The following is a 19,153-nucleotide window of genomic DNA, read 5'->3' on the forward strand; positions in this document are numbered from 1 at the left end:
TCTTCGCGGTCCGTTTCCCGCCACCAGACGCATTCCTTTGTGGTGAGACAAAGGATGCCGTCGGAGGGGTACGCCATATAAAAAATGGTACCAATGACAATAAAAACACTGGAAACCCCAAGTAGGCCAGAAAGGACGCAATAATTAATGGGAAGGAAAACATGCCTACTTGAATTAAACACTATTGCAATGGATCTGAGTCTTGTTCATTACAATAGAGCGGAGAATAGCCTACTTAACTCTACCCTACCAAGATCAAAATAACGGAGCCGGGTCGACTAAGCTAGCTAAGAAAATGTCTATAATTAAATAGACTGGACAATACTAATGCCAAGATTAGTTTGGCGGTCTACTCCGTAGGTGAATGAACCCAAAAATCGTCTAGACTTGGCTGGTTGAATTTGGTTTTAAATCGAATTCACGGCAGCTTTGAAAAAACGATGTGCTTCATAGAAGCACAAGAGTAAAGACTGAATATGGCGGCATGAGATCGGGGCGATCTCGCGGGATTGGTCAGGGCGCCGCCTGGCGGCCGAGCTGTTAACTCAGTTCTCCCTTTAGAAAATTAAAGGGATACTCTTGTGTTTGAGCCCAAATGGAGTAACTTGCAAAAGTGTTCCATAGGTAAGTTTGAATGACACAAAATGACCAATTTGGGCCCATATGCAGTCTCCTTGATGTATACGGTGTTCTTAGTAGAGAGGTGTGTCTGCTAGGAGGGTTCCACTGTATATGCAGAGGATATGGCGCTGAAGGGTGACAATTTGCGCGTAAGCTGATTTAACAGTGTAGTCAGAGCACATCATTGTTTGTTGTGAATTTCAGGTGAAAATTGTCTTCTGGTTGGCGTGAAACTAAGCATACAGTAGTTTGCGGTAAACTATAGGCCTGATTCACAGATCATGTAAACTACTGCAAGTGGTGTCAGTAATTTTTTTCATTCAAGTTTTTTTACTTATTACTGCGGAAGGCTTCTTTGCATCTCAACCTTTTAAAAAACATGATAAATTCACGGGAGCAATTTTTTTGTTGAAGAGAATTAAACCGGGAGCCCACGAAGATTTGTAAATGGAAGCAATCAGCATATTTAGTAGGTTCAGCACATCATGATGATCACTATGGGCTCCAACGATCTGACAATTTTGCACCATGCATTGTCTCATGCATTTGCACACATCATGACATCATCAAGCCGCAAAAATTAATGCAATATGTTTTAGTGTAAATGAAACGGCCAGGGGCCATTGTGCTCACCGTAAGTATTTTTAGTAGACAGTTACAGAAAGTGCTACAGTATGTAGGCCTCTCATAATTTATACATGCATCTGTGACCAGTTCAGAGCCGGCCCTGGCCAAGTGGTGAATCCGAGACTTGTGGTTCCAAGCTTGTAGAGTCTAGGTGAAAATGATAGTGAAGAAACGTGCCACTCCATGACAATGGTCACGGTGAATATATTTTTAACTTTGACCTCAGTGACCCTGACAGGTAGGTCAAATAACAAACCATGGTGATATGTGATGTAGACACATCCACCTGACCATAACAATTTCATCACTCGTTACACTACAGCAATCGGCAAAAAACGATTTCCAAGATGGCCGCCTAATTAAATCTATGGCACCAAATAAATCAAAAAATGAAGAAAATGTAAGATAGAACTCAGAAAAGAAAAAAGGAAAAATGAAAAATAAAAATATTTTTGGCTGTCCTTGACCGGGGTTTGAACTCACGACCTTTGGATTCCCACAATACGAGGAAAAACCCACAAAACATGCAATTTCGGCCATATTTGAATTCCGATCTGGCTGAAACTTGGCATACAAATAGTGGCTTCTTAGATGCATCATTACACAAAATTAAAACTCTTTACATTGAACAACGACAAAACGTACCAAGAACGGTAAAGTTTTTAACTTTGACCTCTGTGAACTTGAAAGGTGGGTCAAATCAAAAACCCGTAAGATATGTGATGTATCCTTGCTGGGAGTACCTACCATGAAACTTTTATCAAAAACAAATCAGTAATAAGCGAGAAATCACTTTTTGAGTTTTGAGTTTGGGCCCCCTGGTGGCCAAGTCAATAATCAGACCGAACCAAAATTCAGTGTAAAAGGTCAACTGACCTAGGGGGTCATTTGTTCAAAGTTTCAAGTTCATAACTGTTGCGGTTGAGAAACGTGCCATAGTTACACTCAAACGGCAAATTTACGCCATTTGACCTCTGCGACCTTAAAAAGTAGGTAAAATCCGAAAAATCGTGCAACATCTGAGGTAACCTTGCTAGGGGTCCCTGCCATAAAAATTTCATCAAAAACAATTTGCTAATAAGCAGGCTATTGCACTTCTTACTTTTTCTGTTTTGGCCCCCTGGTGGCAAAGTCAAGAATCAGATCAGGCTGAAATTCAGCACCAGAGGTTATCTGATATAGGGGGTTATATGTACCAAGTTTCAAGCTCATAGCTTTGGTGGTTGAGAAACGTGCCATAGTTACACTCAAACGGCCAATTCATGCCATTTGACCTCTGCGACCTTGAAAAGTAGATCAAATTAAAAACCCGTAAGATATATGATGTATCCTTGCTATGAGTACCTACCACAAAAGTTTTATCGAAAACAAGTCACTAATAAGCGAGATATCACACTTTTTAGATATCAAAATTTGGCCCCCTGGTGGCCAAGTAGAGAATCAGATCAGACAGAAATTTAGTGTCACGGGTCATCTGACCTAGGGGGTCATGTGTACAAAGTTTTAAGTTCATAGGCCTAGCGGTTAAAAAACGTGCCACTGTTTTTGAACTAGGATACGACGGACGACGACGGCGGCGACGGCGACGGCGACGGCGACGGCGACGGCGACGGCGGCGACGACGACGGCGACGACGACGGACGACGGACACTGCGGTATCGTATAGACTCCCCTACGGTGAGCCAAAAAGTGTCTCTGATTTATCAGTGGCAAAGTGGTTTTTAAGGTTCAAAGGGTAAACTCTATTATTCACCAAGATGCATTCCTTAACCTACATACCTCTTCATTATGCTTGGGTTCATCAGGAGTTGTCGGAACAAACTTGTTAAAAGCTTCAATGGCAATAGCAACCACAAGACTGAAAGACAACATGAACAATTGTAAATAGTTTGTGCATACACACCATGAAGTTTACTCACACAGTGAGGAAGGTGATTCGATAACCTCATGTGACGTCTTTCACCACCCTCTTAACCTCAGGAGTATGTTAGTGAAGGAGGTACTACAGACACACACTTCCTAGGCCGGGTTTACATTAGATACATGCTAACTTGTCACTTGTCACTGTTCACATTTTACTAATTGTCCTGAACATGTGTGACTTCGGCTAGAAAATATGACATGACACGGTGAAAAGTGACGTTGTGAATTGTATGTTGCCTAATTTTTAGAAATAACTGGTTTGTTCTAAAAGCAAGATGTTACAAGTGACAACAAGAACCCAGCGTGAGAACTGCAAAGGGCAACTTAAAGGGACAATATAGGCAGCAGCTAGGCAGGCAAGATAAAGTTACACAAAGCCACCAATAGAGGACTCTCACAGTAGGTCGAAATGATTCAAGCTTGTACGAGGGATATATTTAATGCTAAGTCTGACATGACCAAGAGCCTTTATTGTGTATACTAATCGCTTGAAGATGGCCAAATTAGTCCCACTCCTCCTGCCTACAGTCCACCTTTAAATGTAGCTTGTCTGCTGTGACTACAACTGGAGTTTTTAACCTTGTCACCCTCAAAGAGTGGTGCTCAAGTTATGGATGAAAACAATGCAGTAACGATGTGTTCAAATTGCAGCGCTAAGTACTTGGTATCACAAGACAGCACTGCCAGTGATAATTGTGGCGAATGACACAAAATGGTTCAGATATTAATTCAGATAATAAGCACATTGCTAACACTGATCTAAGCCAGGAATTTGACTGAAACCTGTCTACTCTTGTTGGGCTGAAGCTGCCATCTAAGAACCTACTTCATAATCATCATGTCCAGAACAAAGAAACAAGGTATGAAGTAGAGTGCTGCTGCATCATGCACATATAACATGACATTGTTCATGATCTCATGCCAGTTACTGGTGGTCAGGATCTGGAACAGCACCAGCATGGCACATCTGAAAAACGAGAAAAGTCAATGCAATCAATGTACACTAAAGGTTGAACACAAAGTACGCTTTTACCAAGGTAATGGCTATGACAAAACAACATTGGGCTCACTGGTGTAGAGGTGGACCAATATTTCCCTCCGGTGAAGCATTACACAACGCCAACATATCGGCGATGAATATCTGTCGTCAAGTCTCCTTTCACCGCAAACAGGATACCTCGGTGACGTCACATCCCGTGATCACGACCCATATTACTGATCGCTATGGCCAATCAGATTCATTCTACTGACAGCACCAGCACTGAACACATCTCCACGTCTCACTGTCTGGTGTGCTCCTGTACACAAAAACACCAATAGACATGAAATATTGCAATACCTAGTATGGATTCTTCCCGTGTAAAATAAAATTTACACAGCAGATTAACTTCCACGAATAAAAAAGACGTTTGGCATGGCCAAAGTGTGGAAATAATGCCTCCGCTAAAATACACTACGAAATACACTAGGCAATGCACTACGCATTACACGGTAGAGATGCAGTTGAGTTTGTTATTGTTTTGACTTAGAAGCCCGCCCATATCATAATATATTCATGTATTCATGAAGTATGAACTCATTTCTGTCCCATACAACTCTAAGAACAGTCAATTTCTCCTTAAATCATCACAGAAACCGCGATATCCGCAGGAAGATTTCGTTCTAGTGTCTGAAAATGCATGATCTTACAGGGGCGCTAACTCGACAAATAGAGGGGATCTATGGGGATCTGTGCGAGTTTTAGGTCCTACAGGTCTCGAACTTGTAAAATCTGTAAACATGCCTCCAAATCCCATTATGATAATGAAGAGATTGCCCCATGTCTGGGAGACTGTTTTGAAACCATTGCTAATTTTGGAAGATCGGTGCCCGGCTATTTCCCCATCAAAACAGCACTTTTCATTATTCAAATGATAACTTATTGTCTGAAGACTTATTTCATAGCAGAAAAGTACTAATAACTCTGATTTGATGCGAAAAATCTAACTTTATTTGATGACTTGATTTTCCCTTGGCCGTGGATCGAGTTTGTTTACAATATGCAGCACCATCTTGGAAAAGCCGTGACGTCACCGCGGTATTCTTCTTACTTTCACTGCCGACATCAAGGGCCAGGAAATCCATCGGACGCACCATCATAAACGGGTGGCCAATCAAATTGCTCGACACAAAGTAATTGAAGGATGGCCTGAATTGACAGTGCCAACCTTCAGAATCAGGTTCCCTTCTTCTATACAACATGCACTGTGCATTTGGGTCAGGTCAGCATCCCTGAACACCTGGTCTTCAATTATGATGGCTTTCAGTGCATGTCTCGTGTGACAACCACAAGTGAGTGTTATGTAAGTGTTGTCCTGACATGGATGGGTGGGAAAGGAAGGGAACGCAGGGAGACTACCGATAAAGTAACAGCCCTTCTGACGGCCGATCAGGGGGGAGTTATCGGCGGTGAAGGATGGATATACGCACAACGACTGTGGATTGGCATGCATTAAACATGCCAAAACAGCACCAAGCATCTTCGAATTCATGTGGACTTGATCCCCAACCCAGTCCACTTCTTTATACTGAGTTGAGTACTGAGTTTAGACCTGAGGTCAAGAGGGCAATCCTCAAGTTTTCTTTTTCATACATTTGATTACAAAACAACCCAACCTGATAATTTATCCGTGGATAATTGTGAAGAATTTTCCCAGGGAAATTATCATCGGAGACGAATTACATACTCGCCAGAAAAAGGAGCTGTGCATCGAGAAAAATAAACCAAAATCGAAAGAAATTTTTTTTTGTCTATTCATGTCTTATATGAACGTAACATATATATGTTGAGTAGTACCCCATAATGTTCACAGAAAAGTTGCAAAATATGACGTCAGGCCAAGCCAATTTACGAACCTACAGAACATGCGTCTGAAGACAAAATAGAAATGGGTACTTTTACGAGGCCTATGACTCAATAGCTTTTTGGAGTGCCTTTCTGGAACAACACAATAAGAACAGATGCTGGTTCAAGGGTGCTCTAATAAATTTTGGTCAAAGATTTCAAATTGCATTTATTATCCTGCAATCAAAAATATTTACATCCAAAGGTTGCGACCAAAGAAATATCAAAACTTACATTATGCACACTCTCTTTTTCTGTTGAATATAGTTTGGACAAATTATCCTCAGGACAACTTATCCTGAGATGAATTATCCGGGGTCAAATTATCTTGGAGCCATTGATTACAGCAGTTGCTCTTATGACAGACTTTGCCCTCAACTGTGACATCGTCAACACGGCACAGACGTAGCAGCTTAATAATGCAAAAGCCTGGCTGAGCTTTGTCACAAATTGAGCCTAAACATCAAGGAGATCTGTGACACCTTCCCACTCACCCAAATGTATCAAAGCCTAAACCACAACCATAACTGGCATACGTATCATCAGTATGGGAGTTGACTGTCCAACCATAGAAGATTTCCAATCCAAGGATGGCAAAGAGATATCTGCAAAAAGAGACATAATGTTTTAAATGCTATATATCCACCTCAACAGCAATAAACTGCACAATAGAGTGTTTTCACAGTCAGCCATGTTGGAGGGCAGAACAATGATTTGTTGTACCTGACTTAACTGAATCAAATGCTGTCATGGTCTTTTGGACTTGCTTTCTTTTGTCTGTCCCTCCACTCCAACATGGCAAATGATGACCACACATGAAACCACTCTATTGAAGGGACACCCTAATCTGAGATCCAAGACCCAAGAGCCAAAGAACTGTACCAAGAGCCAATACTCCATTAAAGAGCCAACTGCCGCCAGGAAAGCCATGAGCCAAAGAAAACATATAGGCTACAGCTACCCTACTTAAAAATGAATTTATTTTGTAACCATTTATAACGTTGTAAGACATCGCCGCCTGGAAAGGGGTATTGTCAGCAGTCCGCCATGCCGGGATTTTTTATCGTACTATTGTTACACTGTCTATACAATACTGGTATGGTACAATGTACATTGTGCCTGCACTTCATACACTGCGTACAATCACACATGATTGTCATTCCTGTCTTATCATGTAGCTTTGCACAAAATAGTGCAAATTATTTTAAAAAGGCATGATATTGCTCATATTTGTAAATTCTTGAAATCGACCAATTCAAGCAATGAGTGTAGGACCACCTCATCACACTACTGGTTACTATCACTGCGCAAGGAGCATGCCTTTATTATTCTTCATTCTCCAAAGCAGCAATAATATTGTGCCTTGCTACATTGCTATAATATTGTGCCTTGCTACATTGCTATAATATTGTGCCTTGCTACATTGCTATCACTGCGCCAGAGAATGATACTTGGACCATGATTCTTCTCATGACAGATGGCGCAGTGATAAACTATTACTAATCTATTATCTGTCCTGTAAAAAATGGTAATCATGGCTCTTGGCTGTTCCCTCTCAGAGTGTCCCTCTAAGAAGTTACCCTTGGTTACTCTTAATAGATGGTGCTCAAATTTAGGTATGGACCTGACTGTGAAGAGGTAAAGATCAAAAACTATTCAAACCATGTGCAGTGAAAGATGATTTCGAATTTCTCCCTTATTCAACTATCAACCCCTTCGAAATGCAACATTTTTCATGTTGTGCACTAAAAAACCTAATTTATTTCATTGAAATCAAAAATTTTCAAAAATTTGTTACCATGCGAACATCTGAAATATTTTTTCCCTCTTTTTTCTCCGTAATGTTCTTGTATTCAAACAATAAAAATATTCCCACCCAATTGTTCTGTAGAATTTCGTAAATTTACCAAATCCTGTCCACTCCAACCATGTCACTGCCTCCACAAGCTGTCACGACAATGCCCCAAAAAAACATATATAAATATGTCCAGGATATTACACCCTGTTTGTGTAAAAGACTTTTAAGACCATCAATTGATGAGCATGCCGATTTCTGCATATTGCATTAGTAGAGGCGATATAAAATTCAGTGTCACCACATAGCATAGTTCTGCGTACCAACGGTCAGTCACACTGTAAAGGAGTAAAGATATGGTCAGGGACATTTGTAATATCAAACAGGATCCAAGTTGATATCAAGCTTGCTAAGATAACTCTATGACACAGATTAGCTGTTCAAACATTTATAAAATACACGCATAGTTTAATTGGTTTTTCAAGCAATATGCCAGATTTCTGTGACATGAGGTCATTGGTTCAGCCAGCTTAACTAGGACATCAGACTTGAGAGGGTTAAACCTTGTACCTCCACCAGATTTTTTAAACAACCAGTAACTGCAGTAGACTCACACTGAGCTTGGGTGGGCCAAAGACATAAATTCTTCCTAAGAAATTACACAAGTATAGACAGACCAATACATGTAGCCTAGCTCATATTAATACCAAACTATTGCATCAAATCCAAGAGATTTTGGAATGATGTCGAAACATTTTTAATTTTGTTGGTTAATCAGTCGATGATTTCGACATTCGGGATTATGTAATGAAGAACTCGAGCATTCACATTCCTCTATCCTCACATTGTCTATAAATTTGCCAACAAAATCGCTGACAATATACTGAAAATTGGATTTGATTTGGTGCATTAGTTTTTGAAATGTTGTATGAAGTACGTCAGTTAAAGAAGTCCTATCCTTAATTCCATAGCATTAAGCTTGTTAAGCCACTAGGCGAATCGCTTTTTGGGCCAAAAATGACATCTGCCATCTTTGTGAAGATGACGTCACACCACGTAAAATTCAAGAAGGATGTCATCGCCATCGGGTCAGCGATGGTTGGGAACTTACGAAAACAAGGCATCAGTCGCCAAAGAGGTTGATGCGATGTAATAGACTATCTGATGATGTCACATGATGTTAACGGTGGCATCCATTGACCGGTGCAGGTTTTTTTGGTGGGAACAGGCAGCCAAACTTAAATGGGCCCCCACAGTAGCCCTGTTCGAATTGAAATCCGTTCTGTGTGGTTTTAAATGCTCATTGTGACTACAGTAATGAAGAGTAGTGCAGTTCCAATCTATTTGAAACAGCAATGATCCTTCCGGTAGTCAAACCCATCATCTCCTGCTCTAACCACAATGAAACTGACCTCCTTAATAATTATGTGATGTAGGTGTTAATATCAATATGAGCTAGACTGTATGGAGATTATTCATAAGAAAACATGCCGTCTTTAAAGTTTCATATCATATCTGGGAGATGTATGAATGCAGAAAGAATCCAAAATTGTTGTACTTGAAGGAACCAGCAATATAAATACTTCATATTAACCTAGGTCTTTGTCATCAAGTAGAGGTGCCAGGTTCAACATATGCTGCTTTATTTACCAGATAGAGATAGTGTACAATGCATATGGCAGAGTCAGCTCAAATTTGGGTGAGATGTACCGTAAAGTGGAACATGTGATATAAAGAAAAAGGACACATATTTTTTCAGTGGTATGGGGGTGAGGCAATGGCGGCAATACCACTGGAAGTTCAGTATGGGTTATCAGCGATCTTGAGATTTGACAAAATATAATGGTTTTCAAAGATGGCTATCTGGAGCCCAAAAAGTAGGTCATGCACTGATTTTTTTAGTGTCAAGTCATGCCGCCACCCACAACCCAAGTTTTCAACTTCAAGAGTCAATAGTGAACAAACATGCAACTATTGCTTATGGACAAACGAGAGGAAAGACTGATGACGACAACACTCAAAGGGCAACAGATGGCGGACAAGACGTGATGGCATTAGCTCACCCATGTATAAAGCTAAAATGTCCAATTGTCACCATGCTGAAATCATACGAGGTAAATACATCACTAAATCCTTGTATAAGATATTTGGATACTTTCTGCATGTACATGTACATGTACGTCTTCGACACATGCAACTTTAAAGATGGCACATTTGTTGAATAACCCGATATTAGGGCATACTCACAGTACAAAAAGCACCATCACTGTCAAATCAAACATCACTGGAGCAATCTGCCCAAATATTGTCAAAATCGTTTTTGCAGCTTTTGAGTTGAAGGCAAAGCGACATAGAACAGCAAGACTAGATAGAACCACAACAGCTCCGTGGTAGGTAAGAGGATCAACGACTGTGAAAGCATATGGCACGAGGTACCATAATATGTTGGAGACGAACGCAATGAAACAGAGCACGATATCAAGGATCTCGGTATAGACAAGAATGGTCGTTCCACTTGCTATGATGCGCAGAATACTCTCCACCTGAAACAAAAAATAGTATAGTACATGTAGATCATGCATATCAGGGACCCGGGGATGTCACTACCTCAGAAATGGTTTGCAAATCTGTGTCCATGGTGGGCAAAGGTATTGGTTTACCTTTGCAACACAATAGAAACAAGGCCCTCCCATTACAGTTTTGGAGGGATACAATCGGATAAAACCTTACACCCCTCAAAATGAACGAATTTTCGTATGTTTCTTTTGGGTCATCATTTCCTATCCAGGTAAGCACATATTTTTCTTAGGCAAACCGATACCTTTAGCCACCGGGTTTCCATGGAATTTTTAAAAATCCTTTCATGCTGGGAGTGATGGGAGTGAGCAGCTTTGATCCACACTCCTTTCAGGGTGAAAAGTACTAATCTGCCTGACGAGAGATCGGCCCCGACTCTCACACCGACTCCGGGTGATTCCCTTTCTGTGAACTTAGAACCCCGCGTTATGTTCTCTACTCGCTTGTGAAAACGACTTGCACCTGCCTGAGTCGTAAATGAGCTCCGACTTGAAAAATTTCTAAATAAGTATCACCATTAAATCGGTTTTAACTCTTTATAATGGTTATGTAGAACAAGTGCGTCAAGTTTGCAGATGGAAATTTGGCTTCGAAAAAAGCATTTTGGAGCTCATTTGCAGGACACAATTTCTTCGCACACACTGCATGCACTGTACCATGTGTACGACCAGCTGAGAACTGAACCCCGAAGTAACTTTTAATGTCTATATATATTTACAATCGTCGTGCCATCTGGCTTAAAAGAGTAGAACTGATTCCTGACTCGGGGAATTTCTTAACTGCGTCTGCACGTACCCCAACTCCGCCTTCGAGTGGTGCGCCAGTCGGAGTTGAGCGCGATCTTCAACTCCCTAATTTTGTGTTTTTAGTTAAGATTAAAGCTGAACTGTATGCACAAAACCAGAGCGTCCCATGTGGCAATAGTAAGAAATTCAAACGATCGAAAGGTCCTTCTGAATACGGCCTGAAACATGACAGACCTCCAATGCTTCGATGCGCTTGATTTCACAAACCAGCAAGCCGCAGGACGATGCGGACAGTCTCAGAGAATTATGGAAGAGAAAACAAGAGCAACGCAAGGCGTGGCATATGTCCCCGTAGGCACATTGAGTTGGCGTATTAGGAAAGTGTTTTTCAGACAACCCCGGGCAGCTGGTGTCATAGCTGACTGGGTTTAGTTGACATCGTGAAAGAGTTATTGGTCTGTAATGCCCGCTGTACACGTTATCTTTTTCTACCCACATAAAAAGTTACATGGTTATTACTCAAAGCGTTCTTGTTAAAATGAGCGGAAACAAAAAGTTTACAGACGGACATCGGTAAAACATAATGCCTCCGCAATGCTTTACGCATTGGCAGGGGCATAAAAATGATTATGATCGGACAAACAGTTCTCCTCGAAATTGACGGAAACTGATTTCAAGCACACTGCCCTGGTGGCCATATTGCCAATCGGGACGAAACTGTTTTCGAAAGGAATCTTCCTCTAGTCAACCCCAACGTACATACCAACAAGAGGCCCAAGGGCCTGGCGCTCAGCTGAGTTAATATCATTAATATCTTCCCGGTGTTTAGTTCATTATGCATGAAAATGGCATGCTCCATGGTATTTGATATCCTTTTGCGTTCACTACGGTACCAATGTTTTTGGTTGACATAATTATGCCACTGTTCATTCCTCAATCCTGACCATAATTCGGGTGAAATCATCGTATGAAAATATTTACCGAAACATGAAGTTTATGCCATAAATGAGGATACTCATTGTCATAGCCTCGTTTACAAGTACGAAGTATTTTCCCGCGAATATTCAAAACTGCTTGGCTCCTTGCCAGTTAAATAACATGTGACTATACACAAAATAGAAAACTTTGAAGGAAATTGTAAATCATTTTTTTATCTATCAGGGGAAACAAGCTGATGATGATCAAATAAATCATTCATGAGAAATCGTTTTGTTGCTGAAGCTTGCATGACGAAGTTAATGCTAAACCTTTTCTTGTGCTCTACTGCGCCACCGTAGTTTTCTATTTAGACCAGCGATGACGTCATTTCTGGTGATTCCCTACGTTGTCCAATGAGCGCTTTTTAAAATGTGCCATTTGGTATTGTACAGTATGCAATGTATTTTTTCAGCGCTGCCAGTTGCCGAACAGAATGCCGTAGCTCCCTCAATTTCCAATCAATTTTTATGGGAGTGACATTATTGTATTGCTTAGAATGTCTACTTTTTACTCATGAAAGAATCGTAGAACTAAAACATAATAGGCGAACAGAATCATGCCGATTCACTGCACATACTGTGGGAATTCTCCACTTCAAAATACATCGGCGATGTCATCGCGAACAGAGCATGCACTTTTGATATCGTTTTCACAGAAATGTGGCCAAATTTTCAAGAACTAATTTCTGAATTTAGTTCCTAAAGACCTTATGACTACCACTGAAACGAACTAGCGATAATATCGCCTACCAGACTACTGAAAATTGGGTACTTGAGTGTCATTGAGCTCCAAGATTATTGCACATGGCGTAAACAACATGCCGCCATTTTGTCTCCGCTTCGGTATTTCGTACGCCGCTTATAATGCACGTTCTCAATTAAAACCAACATAATAAGGCCTTACATCGTTGATTGAATAGGAACACCACACAAAACACAATAAAGTGGAGGTACAATCGATTATGAAGCTGGAGTGAACAGTGATTTATTCCTGGAGCTACTGCTTTTGTTGTGTGGCTGCCATGTTTTGAGAACTGGCAAATAGGAGACTTCATTGATGGCTGACGTCATCGGGCGGGAATTTGAATCGGCAGAAATAATTAAAAGGCAGGTAGCGCCCTCTCCTGTTAAAATTTTGAACTTTTTCTCAATAAAAAAGATTTTCAAGAATTTTATCTTAATATTAGAGCATATTTTGACTATTTCTGCTGCTCCTAGGCCGATATAGGCCAGTTTCCTTCATGCACTCTCGCTCGCAGGAAGTAGGTCGAATGGCGACAAATTTTGTTTTGGAAGTAGAGTTTGACCAGAAGTATCCAGAAATGCAAAATTGAAGTCTCTAGGTCTTACGGTTACAAAATGTGCACCATGGGTTTAACGGACGGATGGATGGATGGACAGACGGACGCCACTGAACAACTTATTTGACAAGCTCGGCTGACTTAGTCAGCTGAGCTAAAAATGAATTTCATCGGACAAACAGTTCTCCTCGAAATTGACGGAAACCAATTTCAAGCATGCCACCCTGAAGGCCATAATGAGAATCAGAACGAGCCCGTTTTCGGAAGGAACCTTCCTTTAGAAAAGGTCAACCCACAAAAAAGTTTCGTGGTTATCGCTCAAAGCGTTCTCCTTAAAATGAGCGGAAACGAAAAGTTTACAGACGCCTGACGCCTGACGGACATCGGTAAAACATAATGCCTCCTCAATGCTTTACGCATTGGCAGGGGCATGAAAATGAATTTGATCGGAAAAACAGTTCTCCTCGAAATTGACGGTAACCAATTTCATGCACGCTGCCCTGGAGGCCATAATGAGAATCAGAACGAGCCCGTTTTCGAAAGGAACCTTCCTTTAGTAAAGGTAAACCCACAAAAAAAGTTTCGTGGTTATCGCTAAAAGCGTTCTCCTTCAAATGAGCGGAAACAAAAAGTTTACAGGCGCCTGACGCCTGACGGACATCGGTAAAACATAATGCCGCCGCAATGCTTTACGCATTGGCGGGGGCATAAAAATCAAAATCTTCTCCAGGGATTCGAACCCGGGAACTCGGGCTCAGAATACGAACGCTAGGGGGGCTTTCTTGTGAACTGCTGCCAGCAAATATATCTTATATGAATGGCGATTATGCTTTATTTTTGAGAGATGAACAAGAAATTTTCTCAAGTACATGTAATAGAAGAAGATACCAAGACAAAGGTGAACATTGCTAAGAGAAAACGTAGACTCTGCTTACATAATCATGCACAGCAAAGAAAAAATGACTTTCTTCCTGCAGTTGCCCACTGGAAGCCGCTCAAAGATGTTAAACAAAGATTATACACAAATGTTTGCACATTCTAAAAAGGCGTATAAAACGACAGGCGTTTCAAGCAGCCCAGTGGCCTTGAGGATAAGAGTGTTGGCAAATAAAACCAGAGGCCTCGAGTTCGAGTCCCGATGAAAGGACTTCTTTATTTTTTCCTTCCAGAATTCTCTGCGAAGGTCCGCATCGTCCCACGGCTTGCTGGTTTGTGAAATCAAGCGCATCGAAGCACTGGAGGTCTATCATGTTTCAGGCCGTATTCAGAAGGGCCTTTCGGTCGATTTAATTTCTTACTATTGCCACATGGGGTGCTCTGGTTTTGTGCATGCAGTTCCGCTTTAATACCGCTCAAGGTTGGTTTAGCAATTCCATGGGCTTTTGCAGACAAAGCTCTACTGAATGGGGGCTAAAGTTTTCCCATGAGGACAGGCTACCCTTAATATAAGAATAACTACCGTTTGCCGGCTATTCCAGGACACGGATGCGCATACCCCTTTTTTGTGAGTGACCTCCCCCCCACCGGGTTAGGGACTATGCTGTATTCCTCTGTTTGACGGAAACACCATAGATATGTCAATTATCACACTATCCATCATTATATCAGAATATCTGATACGACATGATGCCCAAATGATAATTTTTTATCAATACTGAGTTGTTACATGATGACCATAGAAATAACCATTTTTTCCACTACGTCTCATCATCCTTGTTCATCTCCACGCAATGCTTGTACCTTGACCGACTTACACTGTTAACGTACTTGGATCAACAAGAATGCAATCAACAAAAGGCTGGTAATCGTTGACATACCATATTAAAAGTCTTAAGCCCAATGATTATCAGAAACATGGAAAGCAGAAATACTAAGGCAGAGGTCCTACAACATGAACTCTTGTCATGTTAATAGACACGTGTCTTCAATTTTGGAAACATCTTTTCAGTCTTCACAAAAATTACAAAATATTACAAAAATTATCCCTTTTTCTATATGTTTAGTGACTCCCAGTGGTATCAAATTAAAATCAATTTCTTTGAAACTCACCAAAAATATAGTAGCTATGACTGACTGTAGTATTTGGACAGCGATTTCAGCACCCCATGACATTCTGGCCCAGTGCAGGAAGAACAACACTCTGAAATTAGGACACAAGGCTATTTTAAAACAAACATTTCTGTACATTTTTCACTCATTCAGGCAGTTGACAATAGATGGATATCTGATGACGTCACAGGGAATCTGTAAATATTATACACGCACAATCTGATATTTCCTCAACATGGTTATCATTAAGAAAAGTTCGATAACATATTGATGCTTAACCAATGTACAGCTGCTATTGTGAAAAAATTGTGTTTAAGTTTTATTCAGAAATAATTCGCAAGTCATGAGATAGACGAGAAAAACTCCTTGTATCCAAGTGAAACCAACAAGGATTGCGCGATATTGATATTTTTACGTCACACCATCCATTGTTGAGCATCACACAAGTTTTGCGTGACGTCATTGTTGTAATTTTGTAAACAAAGATATCCATCCATTCGTAAGTAAGTAAGTAAAGTTACATTAATATGGCGCTATTTCCACTTTAGAAATGTTCAAAAGCGCCCCCCACTACTTGTAGACTGTTTTTCACACCATGAAGTGCCTCCTGAATAGTTCCGTCTTTCGGCCCTTCCTGACTTTGGTTGAGGGAATTCCACAACACTGGAGCCGCTGAAATGAAAGCTCTCCCCCGAACAAGAGCTTTGGAACCTTGGCGTTACGACAAGACTTTTTTCCGCAGATCAAAGCATACGCGTTGGGTTGTATGGCGCTAAGAGTTCCACGAGGTATGCTGGGGCCTGGTCGTGTAGGCATTTGAACACTATGGTGAGAATCTTAGACAACGTCCTGTTGTCTAACAGTTGTTGTCCATCTATTGAGCACTAATGATTAATATCTGTTCACTAAAATAATTTGCCAGGTCTACAGTTCCGAGGTAATCACTTCCCCTTTATCAGGACTTTAGTGTGGATCTCACCAACTAGAAGGTCACTGGATGTAGCTAAAATGTTTAAAAGTTTTGGCCAGCATTTTGGCTCCACCCTCGCAGTTTTGGTGAGACAACCCTTAAGCATGTTAAGCAAAGGTCCAGTGGAGAATATTAAAGGGGATTAAAGGGGACCAGCTATTCAGCCTGCATTTTCTCGGGCGGTGAAAATTAACCTTCTTAAGTCTAAGTTCCATTCAGAAACTTGTGTTTGACTTGATGATGCTTCAATTGCTTTGATACCAACTGAAGTGTGGGAAGGGCATTGTATTTCTCGTACAAAATACACTTTAATCTATCAGTCAATTTAAAAGAAGTTCAGCATCATTAGAACCTTGTCGACCAATCACGACACATGCCTGTGACGCCTAATATACTTACTGGTAAATGACCACTAAAATGATGATACCCCTTGAGACAATTGACCCCTGTAAGAAACTATGCAGTTTTTCACGACTCTTTGGCCGTCGTGGAGCCTGAAACAGAAGATAAGGAAAGACGCATCAGATGGATCACCCACAAACCAAACACCACCCTCCGACCAACAAGGAGGCCCCTCAACAGAAGACAACTTTAGACAATAACAAGTGGATGCGCCACAAACCAATCACCACACTTTGACCAAAACAACCTCAAACACCTGATACATAATTCAGGGTAAGGCAAGCCCCTGTCTAAGTTTTTCAGTCACAGCTGTTACATGACAAACTTTTAGAACTTACAATGTGTACCTACATAAATGCACCAGAGGGGTAGTACAATCTAGGCTTTGTGACTGTCCTTTAGGAACGCTGTGCGAAAACTACTGACATGACTGAGCCAACTTCTTAAAAGTTAAAAGTTTGTTTTTTTTTAAATATCATTTTGAGACCCAAGTCACATGTCAGTAACCATGGTTACAGGTACTAGGTCATGCACCTGTACTAAACCAATCGGCTCGCAGTTGTACACGAAAATAGTTCAGTTTGAGATCAATGCGTGGTCTCACCAATACAAGTTGAATTGTATTTTAATTAGGTGTGTTTGAAATGAAGAAAATGATAATTTCAGTCCAATTGGCTAACTTATATGGTTTTTGTGCAAAAATTAATCCATTGTGGTCAAAAAGCTGATTCACTGGTTTCAAGCTGTCAAAAATCAACCCCCTAACTTCAGACCCCAAAACCCTGAAATGATCACACATACATGTAATGTAAAACGAAAATTTCGGCTTGGATGAATCTATTTGACTGTGAGAGCATTCCTCGCTGATTAAAGCTGAACTACATGCACAAAACTAGAGCACCCCATGCGGCAATAGTAAGAAATTCAAACGACCGAAAGACCCTTCTGAATACTGCCTGAAACATGATAGACCTCCAATGCTTCGATGCGCTTGATTTCACAATGCAGCAAACCACAGGACCATGCGGACAGTCTCGGAGAATTATGGAAGAGAAAAAAATCAAAATCTTCTCCAGGGATTTGAACCCAGGAACTCAGGCTCAGAATACGAACACTCTAACCATCTGAGCTTGGGGGGCTTTCTTGTGAACTGCTGCCAGCAAATATATCTTATATGACTGGCGATTATGCTTTATTTTTGAGAGATGAACAAGAAATTTTCTCAAGTACATGTAATAGAAGAAGACACCAAGACAAAGGTGAACATTGCTAAGAGAAAACGTAGACTCCACATACATAATCACGCACAGCAAAGAAAAAATGACTTTCTTCCTGCAGTTGCCCACTGGAAGCCGCGTATAAAACGACAGGCGTTTCAAGCAGCCCAGTGGCCTTGAGGATAAGAGTGTTGGCAAATAAAACCAGAGGTCTCGAGTTCGAGTCCCGATGAAAGGAGCTTTTTATTTTTTTCCTTCCAGAATTCTCTGCGAAGGTCCGCATCGTCCCACGGCTTGCTGGTTTGTGAAATCAAGCGCATCGAAGCATTGGAGGTCTATCATGTTTCAGAAGGGCCTTTCGGTTGATTGAATTTCTTACTATTGCCGCATGGGGTGCTGTGGTTTTGTGCATGCAGTTCAGCTTTAACTCTGGGAAAAAGTTATGAGCGTGTGGATTGTGCCAATTTGACGGAAAAATGGCTTAGACGTTTATTACAGGTACGTGCCTCCACACTTAAGGTATGTACATGTACACTAGTTGCAGGTGTATTGAATGCGCCCCTAACCATACACGTTAGATACTTCTCACTTGACTTTTGCTTTAGGGTAGGGAAACCAAATTTGGCATTGATATTCAATCTTAGCATTAAACCTACATTTATAAGTTTTTCTTCTGCTCTCTCTTGTGCAAAGGTGTACTGAAGTGCATCAGTCAACCGGGTTGTCCATTCAAATGCATCTATTTCACCATCTCCATCCTCATCGATATAATCAATCAATACATTGATTTCTTCCTCAGTGAGCTGAACAAATTCAAAGAAAACGGAAAGAAACTACATAACTGGGAATATCCACATCCAAATCTTAGAAGGAATATCCACATCTTAACTAACATTCTTATCTTACAGGGAATAGCCACATCTTAATCTTACAGGGAATATCCACATCCTAATCTTACAGGTAACACCCACATTCTTATCTTACAGGGGATATCCACATCCTAACTGTACAGGAAATGTCTACATCTAAATCTTATAGGGAATCTCACAGGGCACATCCATATC

General features: G+C 40.9%; 1 protein-coding gene across 1 annotated transcript in view; it reads right to left on the reverse strand.

Annotated features, from left to right (window-relative positions):
* LOC135484023 (uncharacterized) overlaps nucleotides 1-19,153 on the reverse strand; it is a 265,997-nt gene that overhangs the window by 197,638 nt on the left and 49,206 nt on the right. Inside the window, exons 12-18 of the mRNA XM_064765054.1 lie at nucleotides 18,746-18,892; nucleotides 16,870-16,964; nucleotides 15,501-15,591; nucleotides 10,098-10,393; nucleotides 6,550-6,660; nucleotides 3,998-4,138; nucleotides 3,028-3,106 (exon numbers count right to left, since the gene is read on the reverse strand). Of these exons, the coding sequence (XP_064621124.1) occupies nucleotides 3,028-3,106; nucleotides 3,998-4,138; nucleotides 6,550-6,660; nucleotides 10,098-10,393; nucleotides 15,501-15,591; nucleotides 16,870-16,964; nucleotides 18,746-18,892 (960 nt within the window). The remainder of the gene's footprint in view (nucleotides 1-3,027; nucleotides 3,107-3,997; nucleotides 4,139-6,549; nucleotides 6,661-10,097; nucleotides 10,394-15,500; nucleotides 15,592-16,869; nucleotides 16,965-18,745; nucleotides 18,893-19,153) is intronic.

This window comes from Lineus longissimus, chromosome 3 (genome assembly GCF_910592395.1).
Source record: "Lineus longissimus chromosome 3, tnLinLong1.2, whole genome shotgun sequence".
NCBI classification, from domain to species: domain Eukaryota; kingdom Metazoa; phylum Nemertea; class Pilidiophora; order Heteronemertea; family Lineidae; genus Lineus; species Lineus longissimus.